The following is a 23250-nucleotide window of genomic DNA, read 5'->3' on the forward strand; positions in this document are numbered from 1 at the left end:
ATATTTTTTAGAATTATGAAAAAATCATTTTCTTTAACTTTTTTTTCTTTTCTTAATAAATTTCGAAAACCAAGATTTAAATTGAAAAAATATCATAGATATAAAATTTATTTTAAAAAACTATTCTTGAACGTGATTTTTAATGACATAAAATAAATCCATACTTTTTTATACAAAATATCCTACTTTTATTTTTTTTAATTATTTTAAAAATAAAACCAAAAAAAATTGTATGGGGCCATATAATTATTCTATTTTTATTTTTAATTTAAAGAATTTATCAAAAATTAGAAAATTTATTTCCATTTCAAAAATAAAAAATACAAATATATCACATTTGAAATGACCTTTTCAAATAAAGATAGCTTTATTTTTTAATAAAGCAACAGATCATGGAATGGAATGATTTGTGTCGGAAATCGTTTCCAAGACTCACTTTTGACATATTAAGAAGAGCGAGCAGCATTATCGTTTTTCTTACCTTCGTATCCAAAAATTTTAGGATTCAATCACTTTCAAAACCAAGCACTTTCGTGAAGGCTTGAGGGACTAAGCACACGTTACCAGTACTCTTTTGCCGGTGAAACCTCCTTGTTCTTCTGCACCCTCCTCTTTTATTTTATTTGTATTTATTTTTATTTTAAAGCATTCAGATACGCAAAAGGGAAAACATACCTTCTTCACCGGCTTTAGCAATCTCTGGGGAAAGATGCCTGTGGGCACAGCATAAAGCATCCAAGCCCTATTGTTTGGTAGCTTCCAGACTTCAAAAGCTAGAAAATGAAGAGGGGTCAGTTAAGTGGAAAACTAATAAAAAATTAATATCAATCACTTGATACGGTCCAAAAGCCCATCACTCTACTAGATCTGTATCAACAAAACCAACACAGAATTCATATTAGGAGCTGAATAAGTCTGTGTATCCAAAATTTTGTGCAAATCCTAAAAATATTTATATACCCATCACTTCTAAACTGATTAAAGATGATTAAACAGACTCTGCACATCCTAATAATATATCCATCACTTCTAAACTGATTAAAAACCAATTAAACAGACTACAAGTAATCAAACAAATTGATACAGAAAACCTAACTGGAAAAGAGACAATACCAGATGGGTCACCTATGGTCGAGATGTGACTTTTATATACACTGTTACCTCCTCAGAAGACATGCCTGTTACTTGTTTTAGTGGACTTTTTTCCGCTTATGACGAGGATGCTCGTCTCTGTGGTCGTGGTCTGAGCCAGTGGCCATCTGCCACCTGTCATGTTCATGATCGTTGTTCATGGACTTTGCATTGTGCCTATCATGTCCCAACCCGTGCCTGGAGTCTCTCTCTTTTACCTGCTTTATTTGTTGGGTGGCCGAACCTTGCTCTGAACCAGATTGTGAATGTCTGTGATGTTTCTCACTCTGTTTTTTTATGTTTCTTTCATCATCTTTTTGGTGTTTGGTATGATGGCGGCTGCGACTAGAATCGCTGCTGCACTGCCCTCTTTGGTCATTGTGTTTTTTTGAGCTTTCATGATGGTTTTTATGCCCATCTTCGCTATGCCAGCTGGAGCTATAAGGCATGTCATCTATTTCTAAGCTTGATCTCTCTGTGTGATATGGCTTCCTATCTCTTCCAACAATGGGACGAGAACTCTTCTCATGTCTTTCATCACCATAGTGGATGTCATCATCAAAGCGTTTGTCATGGCGATTTTTTCTCTTTAACCTTTGAGTAGAGCTGTCTTCAGAGTCGCTTATACTCTTTTCCCTTTCTATATGTGGTTTATGCCCATGTGACCTTTCTGCGTCATTGTACCGATACCACTTATTCAGATCCTCATCTTCATCTCTGTCAAGCAGATATTTTTGTTAGATATCTGGAGTATTACATTAAGGATTTTAAGGAACACAATCATTTTTCTAGAGATGTCAAAACAACCAAATACGAGAAAACATTTATACACCAAAATTAAATCTTTGGAAATTGTTTTTGGTTGAAGAAACCGAGTCTAAAACAACATGCCATGAAGCACAGCATTCACAGGCATCATCACCCAATTTCATATTTTTAGGCTCTAGGAAAATGTTATGGGAAAAACCCTTGATTGATTAATGGCTACAAAGTAAATGGTTGATTTATAACAACTTGAACGTAGTTGAAGCATCAGTGGGATGGCATGAGGTACTTAGCATGTGTACAAAAAATAAAAACAAAAAGCACAAACCAAGGCACCAAAATTATCAAGTAAATGCCTTCCATGCACATAAGTTACCTCTTCATATTGTGATTTAAAAGTTTCTGTTTCTTTCTACAATCGTGAAGCTCCGAAAACTCTGGATGGCTTAAGGGCCGTTCAGCACTGGTCCCTACTGGTGGTGCCAAACCTCCCATCCCCATATATCCTCTGCAAGTTAATAAACCCCCATGTATAAGGAAACTATTTGGACACAATCCATAACAAACAGCAGCTAATAAATAAGAAAACGAACTTACCCATTAACAGGCAGACCACAATACATAGATGGAACATATGCAGGAACGGCAAAAGGTGTAACCGGAACCATGGTAGCATTGAAGGCCATCATCCCTGGGTTTCCATACATATTCACAGAGGGCCTGCCATACGGTGATGGAGTCCCATTCCAGTAAGGTGATAAACCGGGCATAACTCCTGGGAACATGGCACCTGCCAAATCACAAGATTAGGTATTGTGAACAGAGCCTTCCAAAGCACATCCACTCATCAAATGCAAATGAGGATTACAATCTTTACCTGTTTGAAGCATAGCATTTTGACTGAGAGCAGCGGGGCAGTCTCTCATTAAATGGTCTGGAGAACCACAAGTGTAACAGGCCCTGTCCCCCTGAATTTTCAACGAACTAACTTAGAATAGCTAGAAGAAAAAAATTCCCTTCCAAAACTTTCTTAAAATTATTTTCATTTTTGGTTTTGCCATGTTTGACATGACCACTAATTGAAGCAAGAAAGTAACTTGATAGAACAATTTTTCAAGTTTGTGCCACTACAGGTATGATATATGACATGCAGGAGATAAACCTGAAAAATTAGGCATCATGAATTGTATGGTGCTAAACAACCATTTAAGTGCAAAATAAAAAAATAAAAAGAAATACTTAGATTTGAATTAGACTGGGGAAATTTGACATAATCAGCAACAAGAAATTTTCAATGATAATACCAGGAATAAGGAAAACATATGTAGTCTCAGGATTCAGTCCCAAAAATCCGGGTGCTTATCACAATCCTTGGAAAAGTTCTCATGTAGACATGTTCGATATCTTCTATTGGTCAAGTCCATAGAAGAAATTTTAAAAGACAATAAGGTGTTCTCCCCACATGCCTGTGCACATCCTCAGAATGCCAGCAAGGCTAATATAATAAAATGCATGCTTACAAATGTCTTAAGTAGTTGAACACCATATACTCTCTAATGATAATTATTGTATTAACATAAACTGTAACAGTAAATTTATTAGAAATATGAAAACAGACTTGGTCAAAATGTTTACCTTTTTGTTTCTACCATTATTAGGAATAACACTCTGGCCCCCACCTGGAAAATCCATCAGCATGATTAAAATGGAAAGGAGATACAGAGAGAGATGATCCCTAGAAGAAGTTTCAGCTGAAGTAATATAAAACTGAAAGATGTAGATTGTACCTGATGTATTAACCCACAATTCCTTCTTCTTCTTCAGAGTGGAATCAGCTGGAGTGACATAAGAAACAACAGAAACATTAAGGTCAGAAAATAAAAATGATGTCTACAATTAACTATAGTGATGCAGACCTTGGAACTATAGTTCCATGAGAAAGGGGTGCCCTGAATCATGCCTACAATTAACAGCTAGACCTCTTTAATGCAATCCGATACAGCCAGAGAAGAGAACCTCAATAAAAGATTACAGGCAGAGAGAAGTTACTCAATACCTTCCTCAGGCACACGACTTTTACACAAATTTGTAGGTATGTTTTCCCCTTGGAAATCATCGTTCTCACCAACTATTTGCTTGATCTTTTGTGACAAAGGAGCTGACTTCAAAGATTTACCAGCAGCTGAATCAAATCTATGAGAACCACCAATACCCATGGATGCATTATTTCTAGATGTTGAATCATAGGCAGATTCCGTCATAATATAATTGGACCCCTTCCCTGTGGCAGAGGGAGAATGAGGCAAGTCCAAATCTTTCTGAAGAATAGTCCCAGCAAAAGAAAAATCATTTGCTTGAATTCCAGATTCTCCATCTGCATTTGGGTAATTCAATTAGTCAAGCATCATGAAGAGTTTCCTTTTCTTTTTTTTTTAATTTTATTTTTTTATTTTGGACAATCAAGCACTGATTTATTCTCTCACCTGGGGCATATCTATGAAAGGCATCATCAGAACCACTCAGCAGAATTTGAGACTCAAGAAAATGGTCTATTGCTTGCCTAAGGGACAAATTTGGCAGCAGATCTTCTACTCTGCATTTTGTAGAAGAGCACTTGGGACATTGTGCCTTCTCAACCAGCACTAGATGAATGCCTGCAACAGAACTCAACCAGTAAGATATGACAATGTTAGACACAAATGGGAAACATACAGCAGTAACTGCAATTTGTGAAAATTTTGTGAAGACGAATGAACTGTAGAATTTTGTGACCATAGTGACACATCAATTATGGAACACATTAATGCAAGGTTCTATTAAACCATAGAGAAGCATATCAAGGCAGCATGGTAATCTAAGGTCCCAAGAAACTATATGTAGAGACATGATGGTAAAACCTTATATTAAGGCCAGCATCGATTAAGCAATGAGGCAGCCTAATATCCTAGGAGACCATACATCAAGGAAGAATATCTCGAGGCAACACCATATTTGAGGCCCTATCAAACATAAACTAAGATAACATAGCAGTGTATGGTCCTAGGAAATCAAGTATTAAGAAAATATATGTGGGTGTGTCACTAAAAAGTATCTCAAAGCAATGTGGTAGTTTAAGGTCATAACACACCATCTACGAAGGCAACAATTAGCTGACTCAATGTGGAAATGCCAAATTTCACAAAATCTTATAACAAGCAAGCACATATCAAGGCACCAGACCATGAATATTGAGGGAACATGCGAGGGGAACTACATATCATGTTCAATATTGTTAAATAAAATTGTATTTATGGGTGTATCCTGTAGTTATTGTGATACCTCTATCTATTTTAAGCAACCAAAACATGTACCTAATGTATCAGTGCAGAATACAGCTAACTATTGCTTTAAAAACTTACATTTCTCACAAAAGCTGTGCTGGCAGCATGGTATCATCACAGCCTTCTTGAAATATGTGTTGCAAAGAGAGCATTTCATCTCTGATGGTAAATCAACATTCTGAATGGCTTGAGGATTGGCATGAGCCACTCTTTAAATTTACATTGTAACACAAAAATAACATGTGTGAGATTAATGACTATAAAAAGAATGAAAGAAACAAACAACAAGAAACTTACTTTTCTAACTTTGTCTGTTCTTCAACTTTAGGTTTTGATTTTGTCTGAGGAGTATTCCCTTGAACTTTGTGAGTAGAACCTGACACCAAAAGCAGAGCATTGGAAGATTAGAACTATGCACCAGAATGATTAGTCAAAAACCACACATCCAATCAGCAACATTACATACCTCTTGGACTAGCCTCACTAAGGTCACTTGATTCAAGCTTTTGACATACTATCACAGGTGGCTTTGAGCATCTAAGTCAATACCAAGTATATTATTAATGTGTGCAGAAAGATTTCAACAAAGAAAGAAGAAAATCAAAGATGAACTAAACTAAAAATCCAACAGAAATTTGTGGTGTTTGTGCTATGATAATCAGATTCCAAGATACATATATATGTTTCAGATTTGGAAAATTCGGAAACAAAGATAATGAGGTTTAGCATTTTCCTCATCAAAATATTAAATCATGTCAACCACATTTAGACTAAATAATATCATGTCTTATGAAATGTGCATCATATGAATACAAAATGCCTAATGAGCTTCTTAAGGGCACACTATTATCTCAGCAACTGCATGTAGGTATGGTATAGTTCATATTGGATGTAGATCTCAATTAATAATGTCAAAATAACGAGAATTCATGACAGTTAGAAGTGTCCAATGTGTGTCTTACAAAGGAACAACACTTGCTTAAAATGTCCATGTTACAAGATCAGATATCTCAAAAAGATAAGTCCAACTGATATTTCCACTAACAAATCCTCAACACCAATTGCAACTGAGCACCCAAAGAGATCAAAATGCTGAGAAAACAATTATACCTTGGTACTGTACTTGGTTTGATCTCACTACCACTGCAATTCATCTTATCAATATCAAGATCAGAGTCACAAAAGGATGGCTGAGGAACGGGACATAAGTCAATCCCAAAGTCATCAAAGTCATCAATCTCCACATTCTGTAAAATAAGAAGGGTGACATCAAGGAGGAAAATGATAGAATGATTAGGATAAATAACAGAGTGCAAAAGTGAATCACCATTTTACCCATGACTCAACAAACTTAACAAAAATAAAAAGCAAAGGACACAGACAAGCAGGCGTTTCACAGGAGTGCAAGAGGCCTCAACATAGAATTATAGAACTAGTAGTGTTCTAATTTGAAAGAACTAGGGGCAGTGTAGAGCTATGTTATAACATCCCAAACTACTTCTCCTAGTGCCAGAATTGCACTAAAACCTTTTATCTCCAGCAAAAATCACTCATTTATTTAAGATCACATGACAAAAAAGAGGTTTTTTAACATACTTTATGAACAAGATTGGCATCCTTGCTCCCAACATGCTTAATTGAATCAATGCAAGCCCTGCACCAAAGTAACATTATATAAGAGAAATCACAAAAAGAAAAAACACTAGCTTATACCATAAAAATAACCACCCAGACAAACAAGCCTTAGATCTATGGGATAAGGCTTGTTCAGGTGGGGTTCGCTAGGCTAGTTTTCAATTCCTTGACACAGAGCAGTAATTGCACCATTGTACTAGTGACTGAAAATGAAAAGTCTTAACCATCCATGTCTCAGCATGCAAATATGATTATATGAAAAAATAGTGGAAGCCATTAAAACAGGTCATAACATATATCCACAATTATATATTTCTTTGATTTCCAAACAAAATATGATGTGCTCAAATACTGGGAAAACACCATGGTAGAAGATCCTTGCTACCGGACAATTCATAAGAAGGGAATAGACTGGTTAAATGGTGTTGGTTGCAATCAAAATGAGTGAGGTAACAGCCTTCTCATGTAGAGGCAGCACAGCGTATGGGCTTTGATCTTTTCTATTTTTCTTTGTTTCAATAAATGAGACCATGTTGATTTGACATGATATTTTAATGGGAAGTTCGAGAAGAAACTGTGGAAGACAATTGCCTTAAGCCTCTTCTGATGTTTTTTTTTTTTTTTTTTTTTTTTTTTTTTTTTTTTTTTTTTTTTTTTTTATAGGTAAAAAAGATTATATTGAATAAGAAAGAAAGTACACTTAAAGCATACAAGAGGTATACAACAATCGCCATACAAAAAGCCTCTTTTGATGTTTATGGGGGACAGAGTTCAAAGTACTGGACTCGGTCAAGTCATATCTACCTCGACTAGGTTCAAGATGATTCCGATACCTGAGTTACGATTTACAACATTGAACACCAACTCCGTGTTAACTCACCTTGAATTGTCTAGCTTGGCTGATTTTTTGGAACAAAAAAACTCATTTGACTCAAACCAAGTTTCGGATTCGACCCCAATGCCCCAAGCTATGTCACAAATCCCTCTTCTTCTTCTTCATCCATAAAATCACCCCTCTTGGTTGCCTGCTACTGCTATTGTGGCAACTGAAAGTTTAGAAGCAACGGTGATGTTCTTTCTTCCTCCAATCATCAACTTGAAATATTTTTGCTATTGGTGACATCTTGAACGGTGATGTGGATTTTTTGTTAGGGACGATGTCTTAGTGGTGAATCTGGTGATACTTCACAAACCTCGAAAGCTTGAGAACGAAGAATCACCCTTACTTAGTATTTAGATTTTGGAAAGAATGGGTATTAGATATTTTTTATTGGGTATTTTTTTTACATACCAATGATATATATGGTATTATATTATAGTATTATCTGACATTATGGATTTCTGATTATATGTATGAGCTGAAGATGGGATTTTAAAAATACATATGGAAGGTAAATGAGGATGTTTATATGGCTATGGCATAAAGGTAAAAACATACATATTTATACGATTATAAATATAAACATTTGATAAATTAATTGATTTATAATTAAGTTTATTATACTTACAAATTGAGAAAAATAATTAAAAAATGATAAAGTTCATATAAAAGAATATCATTTAATATAGTTTAATAATTAATGAATAAAAATATAATTATTTTACCATATTGATTAATTATTTTTATTTTTGAAATTTTTTGAGTTAGTAAATTAACATATTTTGTGTATCGTTCAATACTGATTTGAGTTACTGAGACCGATGTGCCTCGATACTTTCCAAGTCATGATTGATACTGCAACTTTGAACCATGATGGGAGAAGCAGAATCAAAAGGGTTTTTGAAAGGATAGGACTACCGCTTCTAAAGGAAAGCTTTCCAATGACAGAACACCACCCAAACCCCTATATAAGAAACAAAACAAACAACTAAGGGAACGATTCTTTTGGAACGATGTCCCTACATCAAATATCATCCCAAAACCTCATCTTGCACCCATTCCCTAAAGAAATACTAGTCCCCAAATAGAAGGAATCCCAAGCTTTCCAATCCCTTTTCAAAAGCACCAAACCATATGTTCTGTACTCCATAGTTTTAAAAGAGCACCAGGAGCATCTAAGGCCTAAAAATCCTTTAAGGCTTAGGTGCAAGCCACAACAAAATGTGCATGCGTAGTTGAAATGAAATGCAACCTAAGGTGCGTGTCAATTTCATAAAATATGATCCAATATTCAATCAAAACAACAAATTCAAGATTCTAGACAGTTAAAAGAATCATCCAACGAAAAAACCCCTAAAGAAAGTATATAGAATTTTAATATTCATATAGAAATTTCAAGAATAAGAATTTTATAAAAGAAAAAGAAAATGGTTGCGCCTTGGGCCTAGGCGCACTATTAATAACTATGTCATACCCTCAGTGCACCACCCACCCTCTACTTTCCCAAATTTACCAAAGATGACTCAGCTATAGAAAACCATTTCACTTAATAGAAAGCCTTCTTTAAGAAAATATTTTATTTTCTAATACCTAGTCCTTCCTTTGTCTTCTCACAAAGGATGGTCATCCACATAACCAGGTGCATCTTTCTCTCCTGGCAACCCCCATACCATAGAAATTCTCCCTAAATCTTCTCAAGACAAATCCTTACTACTCTATAAATCACAAACCCTGACATGAAATAAATAGGCAAGGTATAAAGAGTGTTTGTAATCAAAATCAGTCTTCCTTCTTTAAATACATATTACCTTTTACAACAAACAAACCTCCCACAAAACCATTGGTCAACTCAATCTTGCACCACCCTCAACTTGAATGGAGCACTCAACAACAAAACCAAATAATTAGAAGGCAAATACCCAACCCTACCTCAAGCCATGCAATATCTCTGACCAAGCTTGCATTCTTTTCTTTTTTCTATTTAGGGTTCAGGTGCTCCCTTTATGTTTTCCATACAAGGGTGTAGCCCCCCCTCTTATTAGGGCTTGTTTAATATAATTTTTATCTGCCTATCAAAAAAGGGGGAAAAATAAACAGAGAGAGATTGTAAATACCAGTCCACATAGACAGAGGGTTGCTGATTGATTACAATAAAATATGTACTTACTCCCTCCTTATCTATATAACCCTATTAGATTTTCTTCCCTACTATCTATATAACCATAGCAGATTTCTCCCTTATCTTCCAAGGAGGAAATCCATTAATACTAGCAGATTTATTTTCTTTTAAGAGGAAACTGCAATATCTATTCCAAAAAATAGTTAACATTAAAAGAGATTAATGTCACCAAAAGCATAAACTGACACTACCTTGGATGCCTCAGATAAAAAATCAGTAAATTTCCCTAGTTTGAATGGATTTGATGTAAAGCATTATATAAGAAATGATAAACAGAATATCTTTGCTAGCCTATCAATTAAAAGATATCTTTGATGGGGCAAAATATGTAGAGGATAATTGATGGTCCATTTCAAATATCTTGCCATAGTTCATTCCTACATTTTGTAATAAGGTTTCCCAATCCAAATAGCTCCACCATTCCTAAATTCATAATTCTCCTAATCATAAAATAACAAAATCTTGAATCAAAACCATCTATGAAAAATTTTCAGTAGAAAACAAATTTATTCTAAGAAATTAATTTAAAAGGTGAGAAATCTCACTTTGCTGCTGAAGGCACTGATCCCGCAGGTATTCTCTTAATAATTATACTTGAACCACTTGGAATTTGAAAATTTTCATCAACATATTCTGCATCCAAACCCAAAAAAAACATTAACAAATAACAACAACAACAACAACAACAAAGAATGCAAAAGTTACTTAGATTCAAGCGTAGCATTAATAGTCATACTCAAATCATTTTAAGTACAAAAAATTTTGTAAATTGTAATCTAAGCTTCCCTTGTCTGCTCATGGGATACAGAAAAGGAAAAAGGAAAGCAAATTTTTGAATCTTAGATTTTTCATCATTTGGAACTTGAGAAAACAAGGCTTTCACTTTATTGTGCCTATCAACCATTTGACTTCATTGAATTTGAGTTTTCTTTCATTTTTTGGTCAACCAAAATAATGTATAACTAAATTAAAAAAACAATTAAACACACACACAAAATATGCAAATAATACACATCAATCAATGGGAAATTTGTTTTATCATACTATAGCCTTTTAGTAAAGAAAATTCAAGATTTTTTTCTTTTAATACTTATCAATAGTTACAACTGCTAGTAGCATATTTGAAAATTAAATGTTTTCTTGCCATCACTAATTCCTATGCTAAAATGAAGAGAAAACAGAACAAAACAACACCTTTGCAGGAGGTCTTGACCACCTGCAAATCCAATCCATCCTTCAATTTTCCCAGCCATTACCAGTCCTGAGACAGATGCTTTGTCCATCCAACAAAGCCCACAGATACTAGCCCTTGAGGCCTGGCTCAAGTGGTAGAGGGATAAGGAGGGTTTGTGAGAGGTTCTAGGTTCAAGCCCCAATGGGGACAAAAATTTACCTATCAAAAAATAAAACTAAAAAAAAGCCCAAAGCCCACAGATACTAGTACACTGGAAATCAAGTTAAATTCAATACAAAAAGAAGCTAGTTTTTCTTTTCCCCCTTCAAACAGAAAATAAATCAACACAGAGACAGCAGGGGGACATGAAACAGGTGGTCAAGACCTCCTGCAAAGATGTTGTTTTGTTCTGTTTTTTCTTCATTTTAGCAAAGGAATTAGTGATGGCAGAAAGTCCACATATACTAGTACACCTGAAATCAAGTTAAATTCAATGCAAACAGAAGCTAGTTTTTCTTTTTCCCCCTTCAAACAGAAAATAAATCCACACATAGACAGCAAGCCGGCAAGAAAAACTAATCAAAAAACAAGGAACGCAGAGAACACAGGGCCATATTTCTCTTCTTTTTCTTTTAACATTCTTTTCCAACAGTCCCTTGGCAACCAACCAGAGCACATATTCAATTAAAAACCAACCAAATCACAAAAGAAATATGAATTAGACATTAAATTAGATAACCTAGAGCTCAAATCTTTCCTTTACCTTATTTTCCCTTCTTTCCCTACGTTTTTGGACGAAACCAAAAATTGAAACAAAAACGAAGCCAACACTTACCATATAGAACAGATGAAACTCAAAGATACAAAAAATGAACTCGAATGATTTCTCAAAACCAGCAAAATCACAAACGGAAGATGACTGAAAATTAACTATCCTAGGCAACACAGAGCTCGAATCTTTCATTTCTCAGCAAAAGCATATTTCAAGGGAGGAACAATCAAATTAGAAACCGAAATCAAATTCAAAACAAAAAGAAGAAGCAAAGCCAGAAAAACAAACTCCACGCAAAACGCAAGAAATTCAATATTGAAACAAAGACAAATCCAATGGATTCAAAACGAGCTAAAAATTCAATCAAAGGACAAGGACGAGGTAGCAAGGCATCCAAGACCGACTTCGTGCCTCTTCTTATTCTTCTTCCTATTTTCTTCTGTTTAAAAATGTAATGAGACTCAATATTGATATAAAGACGAATCCAATTGATTCCAAAACAAATAAAAATTCAATTCAAAACCAGAGAAATAAAAGAACAAAGAACAAATCACTGGCACATAAAAGAAAGGGAGAGTTGACCTTGACCGGTGACGGCATCAGAGAACACGAGATCGAAGTCATGGCAGATATTGAGATTCTTGTGGCGAACGATCTTCGACCTGAGATCTCGAACCGATATGGAGGGCCGACCTTCTATGTCGACCGAGTCGAAGCTCACAGCGCTTCTGAATTTGAAACGTACGGACATGGCTGAGTGGACTCGGTGGAGAACAGCAGGGAATTGCAGAGAGTTTCGCAGATTTTACGAAGGCTTTGTCATGAGAGGTGAAGCTACAAAGAAGAAACCTAATAACGTGGGCGTGGGATCGAAGCGGTTATAAAGGAGAAGAAAGTCACGTGTCGTGCGCGTGACGCCGATAGTTTTGGGCCGGAACTTGGACCGAAGGGTTGGACCAACAATTTTATTTTGTAGTAATAAATGTTACAAACATAGATCAACTAAACTGGTTTAGATTAATCAATTTGAAAGTTGTTTTTAAAAAATATATTTCACAATTTTTTAATTCAAGGGTTTTTTTAGAATTTAATTTAAAATAAGATAATAATTTATTCTAAATTTATTATTATTTTTGTAAAATGTTACTTGAATTGATTGATAATACGATGAATGAATCAAAGTTTTGGTATTTTAAATAAGTATATAAAGTTTTATGAAAAATAGATTAAAATTTATTTCTTATATTTAATTTGAGAAACATAATTTTACTTCCAATAGTAAGTGAGAATTATTTTTGAAAAATACTTTCACAAAGTAGTTTTTGAAAACAGTTGAGGAAACATATTTTTATAACCTTTATTTTCATAATTTGATGCTCTTCCTTAGAGTTAGAAAATAAAAAATTTAAGGAATTAGTTTTAATGGATGGATAGTTTAAAAAACGAGTAGCCAATAAAATTGGATTGTAAAAAAAATTCTAACTTTTACTCCTAACAATCATAAGTAAAAACCATAGATTATTATTTAATCATGTATTTTCCAATTAATCGTATAATTAATTAGTGGTAAATTTTGATGTTTTGAGATATTTTGAAATATGTTAAATTATTATTATTGTTTTTTTTTTAAACTATGAATTTTCAAATATTTTTATTATAACACGGTCTCCAAAAGCATGTTTTTGAGAAAGGGTGGCACAAAACGCACCGTTTTGGACGGGTCTTCGTCTTTGCTGATGAAGAACGACACCGTTTCAGTGCAAAACAGAGCTGGAAACTGCGAAGCCAGCCACTGCAACGACAGTGTACAGGTTTAAGAGAGGGCGCGAGCGGGAGAGATTGGAAGTCGAATCCCCAACTGGAGCACCCACTATGCTTCTTGTCCGATCAACGGCAGTGGTTTTCGCAGGTAAAGACTAGTTTTTCCTATCAAAGGACGAGGTTCGCTCCCAAGCTTGCTCTGTAAAGAACCAAGATCCATGTTAATTTTATAGAAAATTCGAGATGGGTCTTTGAATTTGATGCAGTTTTACACGTTGTATTAGAAAATGGAGAGTTGAATTCCGTGGGTTTTAGTTGAAATGGTGGTTTGAGAAGAACACTGACTTGAAATTTGCTCAGAAATTCATTACATCACCCACCCATTTGATGTTTTCATGAGTTTATGAGAATGAATTTGGCGTTTTAGAGATTGATGTAAATGCATTGGGTTTTGAAGTTGTCACTGCTTTTGGCTTTTTGTATATTGAATTTAATTCTCTTGCGTGTTACTTTTCTAGCTTTTAAACTGAAATTCTGAACCAAAGGAGAAGATTTCATGAAGTATAGAAATAACGAATAATGAATCATGAAAATTTTATTAAAAGGTTGGGTAAAAGGGCCACAATGGGCAATTGTAATTAGGCTGATTTGGAGAGGATATGGGGATATTAGACTTGAGTGTGTTGAGTCCTTCCAGTTGGAAAACAAGTTAAAACTATTTCCCTGAGTAGTGGTTACAAGTTATTTTATTAACAAAAATATGTATTGTTATGAGCTATATCAAGTTTCATCTCTGCTTTATGTTTTGTCAACCAAACCTTTTTAGTTCACATCTTTGTTGAAAGAATTTCTTTTGTGATTCCTTAGATAGTCATTTAGAAAATCCCGGAACTCCACCTACACAAGCAAGTTATTGATGGAACTTCGAAATGGCACCTTCTTTTGACCTAATTACTTTTTTCTCCTCATCGTACAAGAATTACAAGAAAATCTTAGGATAGCAAATATTCTCTAGAATTTCGCTTAGCTTTGAACCCGTCGCTAATGGTAGAGCTTTTATTTTTTACTCATACAAGCCCATATCTTTGCTTATCTATTGATCTATGACTGTAATTCTATTTTTCCTCCCCTATTTGAGACTATGGTGCCAGTATAGACTTTAGATTTTATGTTTATGCACTTAATGGTAAGTCTCTTTGGTTATCTCAGCAAGGTGTACACTCCCTCTAGGTTGCTTGTTATTGAAAGAAGTTGGAAAATGGATTGACTTAAGAATGCTTTTTCTCAACTGTTTGGGGTTGAGTGTACAAATTTTGTTTTTAGCCTATTTTCTCTATCTAGGCCTCTTTGGTTGAGAACATTAAGGTTGACATGGCATTTCTCATTATTCACTTGTTTCAACATCTTCAACATGAATTGGGTAGGTTGCTATATATGTTAATGGTATATGTTGCATGTGACCCAACTATCTCAACTGACATTCTTGTTAACACAAGGGTTCTGCTAATTGCGTTTTGATGATAACAAACCATGGTTAAGTGGTTAATTTGTTTGAATTATAAAGAATTTTAGGTGTTGGTTTGGAAATTCATCAAAGGATGCAATGGATGCAAGATCAAGACATTTGGAAGACCTTTAATCATAAGAAACATATGTAAGATGAATGCATGGGTGCACTTAGGATTATCGTATCTTTTCATGCATCTTTAAAAACTCGATTTATACGTTAAAGTTACATTTCCATTAAAACCCTAATTTTATCAAATGAACCTTAGGCAAATCGTTTCAAAATTGACATATTAATTTACCTAAAGACCTTGCCTAAGTGTTAGAAAAGAAAATACCAAAAAAATATAGGTTTTCGAGCCAAAAAATGCGAACCGGTCGAGGCAATGGCCAACCGGCTCAACCAGCTAGGGTACCGATCGACCGGTTACACTTTCCCGGTTGAGGTCCAATCGAGAAATGCAAAAAATCTTCTCTCTTTTCCAGTAACCTTTCTTTCCCGGTCGAGGGATATGTCTTCCCGGCCGAGGGATATGTCTTCCAGGTCGAGGGATGTCTTCCCGATCGAGGTCCGGTCGAGGCCTAACGATCGTCTGCCATGCATTTAATGCCCAACAACTAGTGAACCAATCGACCCCCACCTCGACCAGTCAAGGCTATTTTTTGGCATTTTGGCTCTCAAGGATAGAAACCCATAAATTAAGAGCTTCACTTCATTTTTGAGTAAGAGAACACCTGCATTTATTTGTTTACCTACTTGTTCTTGCCTCAAAAGCTCTCATTCTCTCTTTGGTGCATTAAACCTCTATTTGCATATTCCTTAGTGCACCCTTGTGATTCTTCCTAGCTTTTAAGTAGTATTTGAACCTTTGTTGAGCTAGGTTGAGGGATTTAAGCTTATTATTTGAGTGTTAAAAGCTTCAAGTGAGTATAGACTTAAAGGGATTGTGTAAGAGCCCATTGGAGGCGGAATCCAAGTGTAAAGGTGATTAGAAGCTTGGTTAAAGTTTCAAGTATAGTATAACCCTCACTCAGTTAGGAGCTTGAGGAGAGTGGACGTAGGCAAGGAAGTATCGAACCACTATATAATCTAAGTTTGCTTTCTCTAACCTTATCCCTTTATATTTGTGCTTTTTTTGCTTAAATTTATTGTGTTTGAAAAAGAATTTTTTAAATCCCAATTCACCCTCCCCCTCTTGGGTGTTTTTTCTATTAAGATTAGCCTTTATTTTCTCAATTCTCTTATCTTGTCCTCAATTTTGACCATAGGTTTTCCTATATGGTCGGAAAATTAGTTTATCTGGTACTGTTTTAGTGCTTCTATGAAATGTTAGTCTAAGCTCACCAGGTAAGGCAATTAATTATTTTTATTCTATGTAGAATAGTGACACTAAGCCTTCTCAAATCATGGTACAAGTTGGTTCATATTTTGGTGCATAGTTGAATGAAATTTCATTCTTTACATAAGCAGCTGACTGCACTGCATTATACAATTGAGAGTTAATTTGCCTATTAAAAAAAATTATAATTTTTGCTAACACTTGTGGATCCGTTACCAAATTTAGAAGATAATGAGAGTTCAAGATTGTAGGTCACTCAAATGTCAGTTTCCAATACAATCATTTTATTGGATATTGGATGATTGAAAATATCCTGTATATCTTCTCACATGGGATCAGTGATCAATGCAGAGCACAAATACAGCATTTGTTCATATTACCTTTTATCTGCTAGGTTAGTTCTATGATTCTGTCTATTGAGATTGTTTATTTATGAGTGTGAACCACATCTGTTTTCTGGCATTCCCTTCTAGTTTCTAACTTTCTATAATATTCTTGTTCTGGTACCATAATATTTACCGCAGTTACTCAGGTTAGAATAGTAAGAAGGCAGGGCTTGTTACCTGTGTTGGAACGCAAGCCCCCATACTGAGAGGCCGGCGCTCATTATATGAATGAACTCCTGCTCTAATAATCTACTTAACAGGAAATCTACAACTGGATATAATCCTGACCTAGCGATCTTGGTTTCAAGTGTTCAAGCATTTATAAGAACTGAAATAATTTATTCCGGTTGAATCTTGAAAAACATGGAAGGTGCACCTTCCAAGAAATGTATGTGAGTTCTATCAAATGTGGCTTTCAGATCGAGTATGGAATTCTGTCTACTCACTTTGAACTGTGTGCCCATGCCTCTGTCTCCCTTGCCATGGTTGGAAATCATCTATTTTATTTATCTTTACAATTGAATTATCATGTCTCTACAATAATGTAAAAAGGAGTGCTTCATAACATCGCTATTTGACTTGGACTTGTTCTTTGGCTATCCATTTAGCTAACGGTCCAAAATTCTGTACATTACTCTGGTTGAACAAGGGTAATTCTAAATGAAATTGCTGTGATGTTGAACGTCTTGAATGGTGAATTATATGTAATCTGTAGCTTCATTTCTATCATGTAATCATATATTTAATGTTAGAATAAAAGAAGATATTCTTATAAGAAGCTTCCCTCACTTGCTGTTCTATCCTCCTATTTTACAGGGTACTCAGGCATGAGGCGAAATGAAGTCCTTGTCCAGAAATTTGGAATGAACTACAACACACTGCCATATATCAGGGAAAGGTGCTGTTTCTCAATTAGAAGTCTGTATTTTAGAGTCTTAAGAATTAAGAATTAAGAATCATAAAGTAGAAATGGAGCAAAATTATTATATTCATACAATTTCATTTTGAATTTGGCCAACTTCCCGCCTTTGACAAGAAGTACAAGTCAGATATCTAAAAATGTCAGGTCTTACACTCTTACTAGCCTTCTTCATTCATTTTCTTCCCCCAAATAAACTTTTAGTCATCCTCCGCTGGATCATTATTGTGTTGATCTACTTAGCTCAACTGAAATCCTTCATCAGCAATGTGAATCCTATTTTCTCCTTCCAGCTCTATCCGGGGCCATGTCATACACCAAATGTTCTTTTTTGTCTGTGTTCTTCATTAAATGAAAATAATCTTTTGGAATATACCATCACTCTATGAGTGAACATAGCAGCAATAAAAACTTGCTGTTATATGTTGATACCTCATTCAGTAGATATTTTACTAAACTTGGACTGCAACTCTGGCAGTTTGGGTTGAAGGTCAGCTCACCTAACCTCAGGGTGGACGCATTTAATCCAGGTTTGGTGAGGCCGGTCTGGTTGACGTCTACTCAATTATTCTCCCAACTTATACAGTTTATATTACTTAGTGCCCCATCATGTAGTCGATTAGTCAAAATTTTATGACTTTAAATGTCGGTCAATATTTTATAACTTTGCATGTCTGCTGCAAAGTTATGTAGAAACAGCTGAAATAAATTAGAATTGGGTTTCTTACCTTGTTTATAACTATTTAAAATATTAAATAATATGGGTAATTTCTCTAATGATTATTTCCTTCTTAGTTTCTAATTAGAAATATTAATGTTTATGTAATACTCTGTATATATTAATTTGAATCATGTTGGTTCTGGTTTTCCTGATAAGTCAACCCAAGCCCAAGCCCAAGACCAAGCCCATTTTAGTTGGTTTGGGATTTGTGAAACAAAGCTTGGCCTTTTGACGGATAGTGTTGGGTTCAACACATTCAAGTTTCTGCTGTGTTTGAAACTTGACAATGGAACAAGTTGTAATATGTAATAGGTCAGGAGAGATGCCAAGGCCTTTAGTGGTGTCTAGAATTGATTATCAAAATGGAAAACATTTATTGATTATGACCATAATGTTCAGAGGCTAATGAAATGAAACTTCTTGGAAAGTTGACCATTGAAAAGGCAATTCAGAATATGGTCTGTCAGAAATAATTTATATCAAATGAAGTTTGCTGGGCTATACATCCTTCAGGTATAAATAACATAATTTCAAAGGGAATAAAGAAATATGAGGATTAAATTCTTCATCCATTTACAACCTAAGTAGCTGTGTTGCAATATATTACTTCATGACACCGAAGTACCGAACCATCTTCCTTTGGTTTTTAAATTCATAGTTAGTCGGTCGAGACTAATTTTAATTCTCAATCCTATGGAATCATTCCTTGTTTCTTGTAAATCAAGTTTGAATCTTGGATTGTGGTGTGTTTATCAAAATTTATTTGCTTAATGTAATAGATTATTTTGTCTATTTCATGATATAGTTGCACTATTTTTTTTACTTTCTGCTAGTTGATGTCGATCTTTTTTATTAACTAATCCTTCTCTCTCTCTTTCCATGTTTGTGTTCAGATGTGCGTAGGTGAGGTTGGAGATTCATTTGTGGATTTTTGATAAGAGTACGGTAGTTTTTAAAAATAATTCTTAAATTACCGTAATAGGAAAAATAATTCCAAGTCTACCATAGTTTTGTCCAATTAGGAGAGAGAAAAGAAATTGTAAGTGAGAAATCGTCTCTTCAAGAGACAATTTCAAAAAATACAAAGTGAAAAATTAAGTGAAAAATTATCTCTTAAAAAGAGACGATTTCCACAAAAAAAAAAAAAAATTAATTCTCACTTAAAATTTTTTTTTTTTAAAAAAAAAAACCACCTAAGTGGGAAATTGTCTCTTAAAGAGAAGATTTCCATAAAAAAAATTTAAAATTAAATTTTCACTATAAAATTAAATAAAAAAAGAAAAAAAAAACCATGTGGGTAAAAGAAGATTTCCACAAAAAAAAAAAAAAAAAAAAAATCTCACTTAAAAAATAAAATAAAAAACAAACCTTTAAAAATCCATTCTTTTTCGTTCTTTATTCTATTTATACAATAATACATTATTATTAATTTATTAAATAAAAAATAAAAAAACAAAAACGTCATAAACGATTTAAAAAAAAACTTTAAAAATCCATTTTTTTATTCTATATTATACTTATACAATAATACAATTAGTAAAAATATATATTATAAAATTAATTTTTTTTAATATGGAATAGAAAAATGGATTTTTAAAGTTTTTTTTTTTAAAAGAATAGTTTTTACCGTTTTTGTTTTTTTATTTTTTATTTTAAAAATTAATAACAATTTTTTTAAACTCAATTTTCACATAAAATTTATAATAGTTTTTTTTAATTCCAAAGTGAAGGAAAAAAAAAACAATATATAAATATTATTTATCTTATATTAAATTTATTATATTATTTATAAATTAAATTTAGTATATAAAATTAATTATTTTTATAATACGTATTTATAATAATTGTATTATTATATAAATAGAATAAAGAATGAAAAAAAAAATTTAAGGTTTTGTTTTTGTTTTTTTTTAAGTGAGAATGTGAACACATGTTTTTTTTTTTTTTTTTTTTTTTTTTTTTTTTAAAGTGAAAATTTACATTTTTTTTTTTTGTGTTTTTTTATAAAGTGAGAATTTTATTTATTTTTTTTGTGGAAATCGTCTCTCTAGGATTTCCCACATGGTTTTTTTTTTTTTTCTAAATTTTAAAGTGAGAATTTTTTTTATTTTTTATTTTTTGTGGAATCGTTTCTTTAAGAGACGATTTTTCACTTAATTCTCACTTTGTATTTTTTGAAATTATCTCTTGAAGAGACGACTTCTCACTTCATTTTTTTTTTGTGAAAATCGTCTCTTCAATAAACGATTTTTCACTTACAATTTCTTTTCTCTCTTTTAGCTGTTGGATAAAACTAGAGTAGACTTAAAATTATTTTTCCTACTATTGTAATTTAGGAATTATTTTTAAAAACTACCCTACTCTTATAAAAAATCCATTCATTTGTCGGAAAGAAGTGATGCCTATGGGACTCTAACCAAGTCGTTGTACAACGAAAAGCTAACCCACTTAGTGCAAATCGACTCATATTAATGTTGATCGTCTTTTATGTCTGAAACAGTTCAACTGTGCTTGTACTTAAAAGCTTTGTTGAAAATAGAAATCAAGGCTAGGAAAAGAAAAGAGCTTAGTGGGTGTTCTGTGCCATACTCTTGCGGGAAAGATGACCAGTGAAATGGAAACCTCAGAATATTAAACAAGTTAGCTCAGCTGTCCCTTCTTTCGTTATAAATGACATAATATGAAAGCCAAGTTGCAGTACTGCAGTATTACCTCATGGTACCAAACAGTCTTCCCCTTCTTTTCTAAAGTCATATTTGTTAGGTAGAGACACTAGTTTAATTCTTGACCTGATGATTAATTCTCTCTCCTCTAAACCAATTTTGTACCTTGGACTATGGTTTGTTTGCCTGAATTTCTTTGCTTTATACAATAGATTATCTCGCAAATTTCATTGTATGGTTGTACTCACTTCCTTTTTTTTGTTTTTTCATTTCATTCTTCCTGCTATTGATTTGGATCTTTCTTATTTTCTGATCTCTCTGCCCCATTTTTGTTCTGATGTCCATAAGTTTGTTCAGTGATTAATTTGTTATGAGACTCAGCCTAGTTGTTGTATGAAGAGCAGCAAGCTCACTTAACACAAACCATGTTTGATGTAACTGGAACCTTACCCTACTTGGTTGTCTTTTGTCTTAGAACTTTGTTGAAAATGAACCGAGATAAAGAAAAGAACAGGGTGTTTTGGAGACACAGTACTTCCACCATTAAATAATTGTCCGTTCACGTGGTTTGAAGCATTCTTGATGCATACCTCAGCAGTTTTAATTTTTTCTTTTTATGGTGAGATCATGAGAACCTGTATTCGATGCCAAGATATTTGCTTTTGTATTTATGTTTTCTCTCCAAGGCAAGAGGAACAGAGAGTAAATACGACATGAAGCATGTCTGTGTCATATCTGCCCTTCCATTAGTAGGAAATGCCCCCTTGCTGGCTGGAAGGTTAGGTAGTTTGGCACCTTTAGTCAAATCAATGCACTCTATTTCAATTTTCATTCTGAAGATTATTACAACTTTGCTTAAACCCTGTTTACTTTATAGAATTATAAGCTTCATGGGATTCTTCTTACTATGTCAAGCCTGATTTCCATCAAACCCGGTTTTTTGTTGCGGGTTTCATAATTTTCCAAGCATTGAATAGATACTCAACTAATTTATGCAATTATTTACTATATTTGATTTTTTTATTCTTTAGTGTTAAAACTTATTTCCAACCGTATAAATATCATCTATTTTGAGCTCACAGAGCCTTAATGGTGTTAAAAAATGTATATAGTACCAAGAAACGCTATGGGCTTTGATGCCAAGGGGCCTTCATAGCTTAAAACAAGTCTATATGGTTAAGGAAAATTCATACATATATAGTGTCAATGACTTTTTCCCCTCGTTGATGTGGAACATCACATTTAAGTCAACTATGGTATCCTGTAGTCAACTATGGTATTCTGTTGTCATGGTACATGTTCCAACTACAAATACACTCTGCTCTGTGATGGACTGTTTCCAAATCTATTTTGATGCTTTCAGGGTGTTTCAAGTATAAGCACTCTGTAACAACCCGCATTCAACCATATAGATATTGTTCGCTTTTGATCCAATGGGGCCCTCACGACTTTAAAACGCGTCTACTTGATTAAGAGGAGTCTTTACATTTATAGCGTCAGGAACTTTCTCCCTTATCCGATGTGAGACATTACAAACACCCTCTCATGCATACACAACCAAACGCGTTTTAAAGCTATAAAGGCCCCTTTGGGGCTAAAACGGACAATATCTATATGGTTGGGTGCGGATCGTTACACACTCAGTGCTAACCGACATTAGAGTTGTAATTAAATAGAAGTTGGTTTAACTTTCTTTAATCTCTAAGGCGTTTTATGCTTTGTTTTCTTGTATTTTGTTTTGTTTAATGACTAACTAACCACCCCATGAGGTCATTTGTAGGGTCCCAGAAGCTGAGAAGGGAGGAGGCACTCAGAAAAAGTCTTCCATCTAATTCTCAGTATGCTGATCAATTATTATTCAAAGCCGACACAGCCAATTATTTCTGGGGATCGTCGAAACCTTCTCGTGGCAGCACAGAAATCTGTCTGGGACAGGTGACATCGCCATCTTAGCTGTATGCCTCTGCCCTCTCTCTCCCTTATTGGTCGACCTAAATCATAGTTCAACGATCGTCTTATCATATACATAATCATTTATATTATTCGTTCTCTAGCTGAAAACTGATTGTTTGTTTCCGTGTTGTGACAAATGAAATGA

At 34.0% G+C, this 23250-nt stretch overlaps 1 protein-coding gene and 1 long non-coding RNA gene across 3 annotated transcripts; one reads left to right on the plus strand and one right to left on the minus strand.

The window, feature by feature from the left end:
• Nucleotides 1–343: 343 nt before the first annotated feature.
• LOC117912868 (E3 ubiquitin ligase PARAQUAT TOLERANCE 3-like) lies at nucleotides 344–12692 on the minus strand. 2 transcript variants are annotated; one of them, XR_004651050.1, is made up of 16 exons: nucleotides 12439–12692; nucleotides 10456–10543; nucleotides 6813–6870; nucleotides 6327–6463; nucleotides 5683–5753; nucleotides 5514–5592; nucleotides 5295–5425; nucleotides 4380–4550; nucleotides 3953–4270; nucleotides 3684–3731; nucleotides 3532–3575; nucleotides 2774–2864; nucleotides 2494–2686; nucleotides 2273–2404; nucleotides 1114–1848; nucleotides 344–773 (listed from the first exon to the last, which is right to left on the minus strand). XR_004651050.1 is itself a non-coding variant. In XM_034827634.1 (15 exons), the coding sequence occupies exons 1-15, from the start codon at nucleotides 12605–12607 to the stop codon at nucleotides 1191–1193; spliced, it is 2388 nt and encodes a 795-aa protein (XP_034683525.1). In that variant the 5' UTR covers nucleotides 12608–12692; the 3' UTR covers nucleotides 344–1190. The 2 variants fall into 2 exon arrangements, 1 of the variants encoding a protein (XP_034683525.1); XM_034827634.1 differs by having other exon boundaries at nucleotides 344–1848.
• An 895-nt stretch (nucleotides 12693–13587) lies between these two features.
• On the plus strand, nucleotides 13588–17927 carry LOC117913513. The gene is made up of 2 exons (XR_004651102.1): nucleotides 13588–13765; nucleotides 17666–17927. It is a non-coding gene; the product is annotated as an uncharacterized LOC117913513 (long non-coding RNA).
• The last annotated feature ends 5323 nt before the right edge of the window (nucleotides 17928–23250 follow it).

Source organism: Vitis riparia, chromosome 4 (genome assembly GCF_004353265.1).
Source record: "Vitis riparia cultivar Riparia Gloire de Montpellier isolate 1030 chromosome 4, EGFV_Vit.rip_1.0, whole genome shotgun sequence".
In the NCBI taxonomy this organism is placed as follows: domain Eukaryota; kingdom Viridiplantae; phylum Streptophyta; class Magnoliopsida; order Vitales; family Vitaceae; genus Vitis; species Vitis riparia.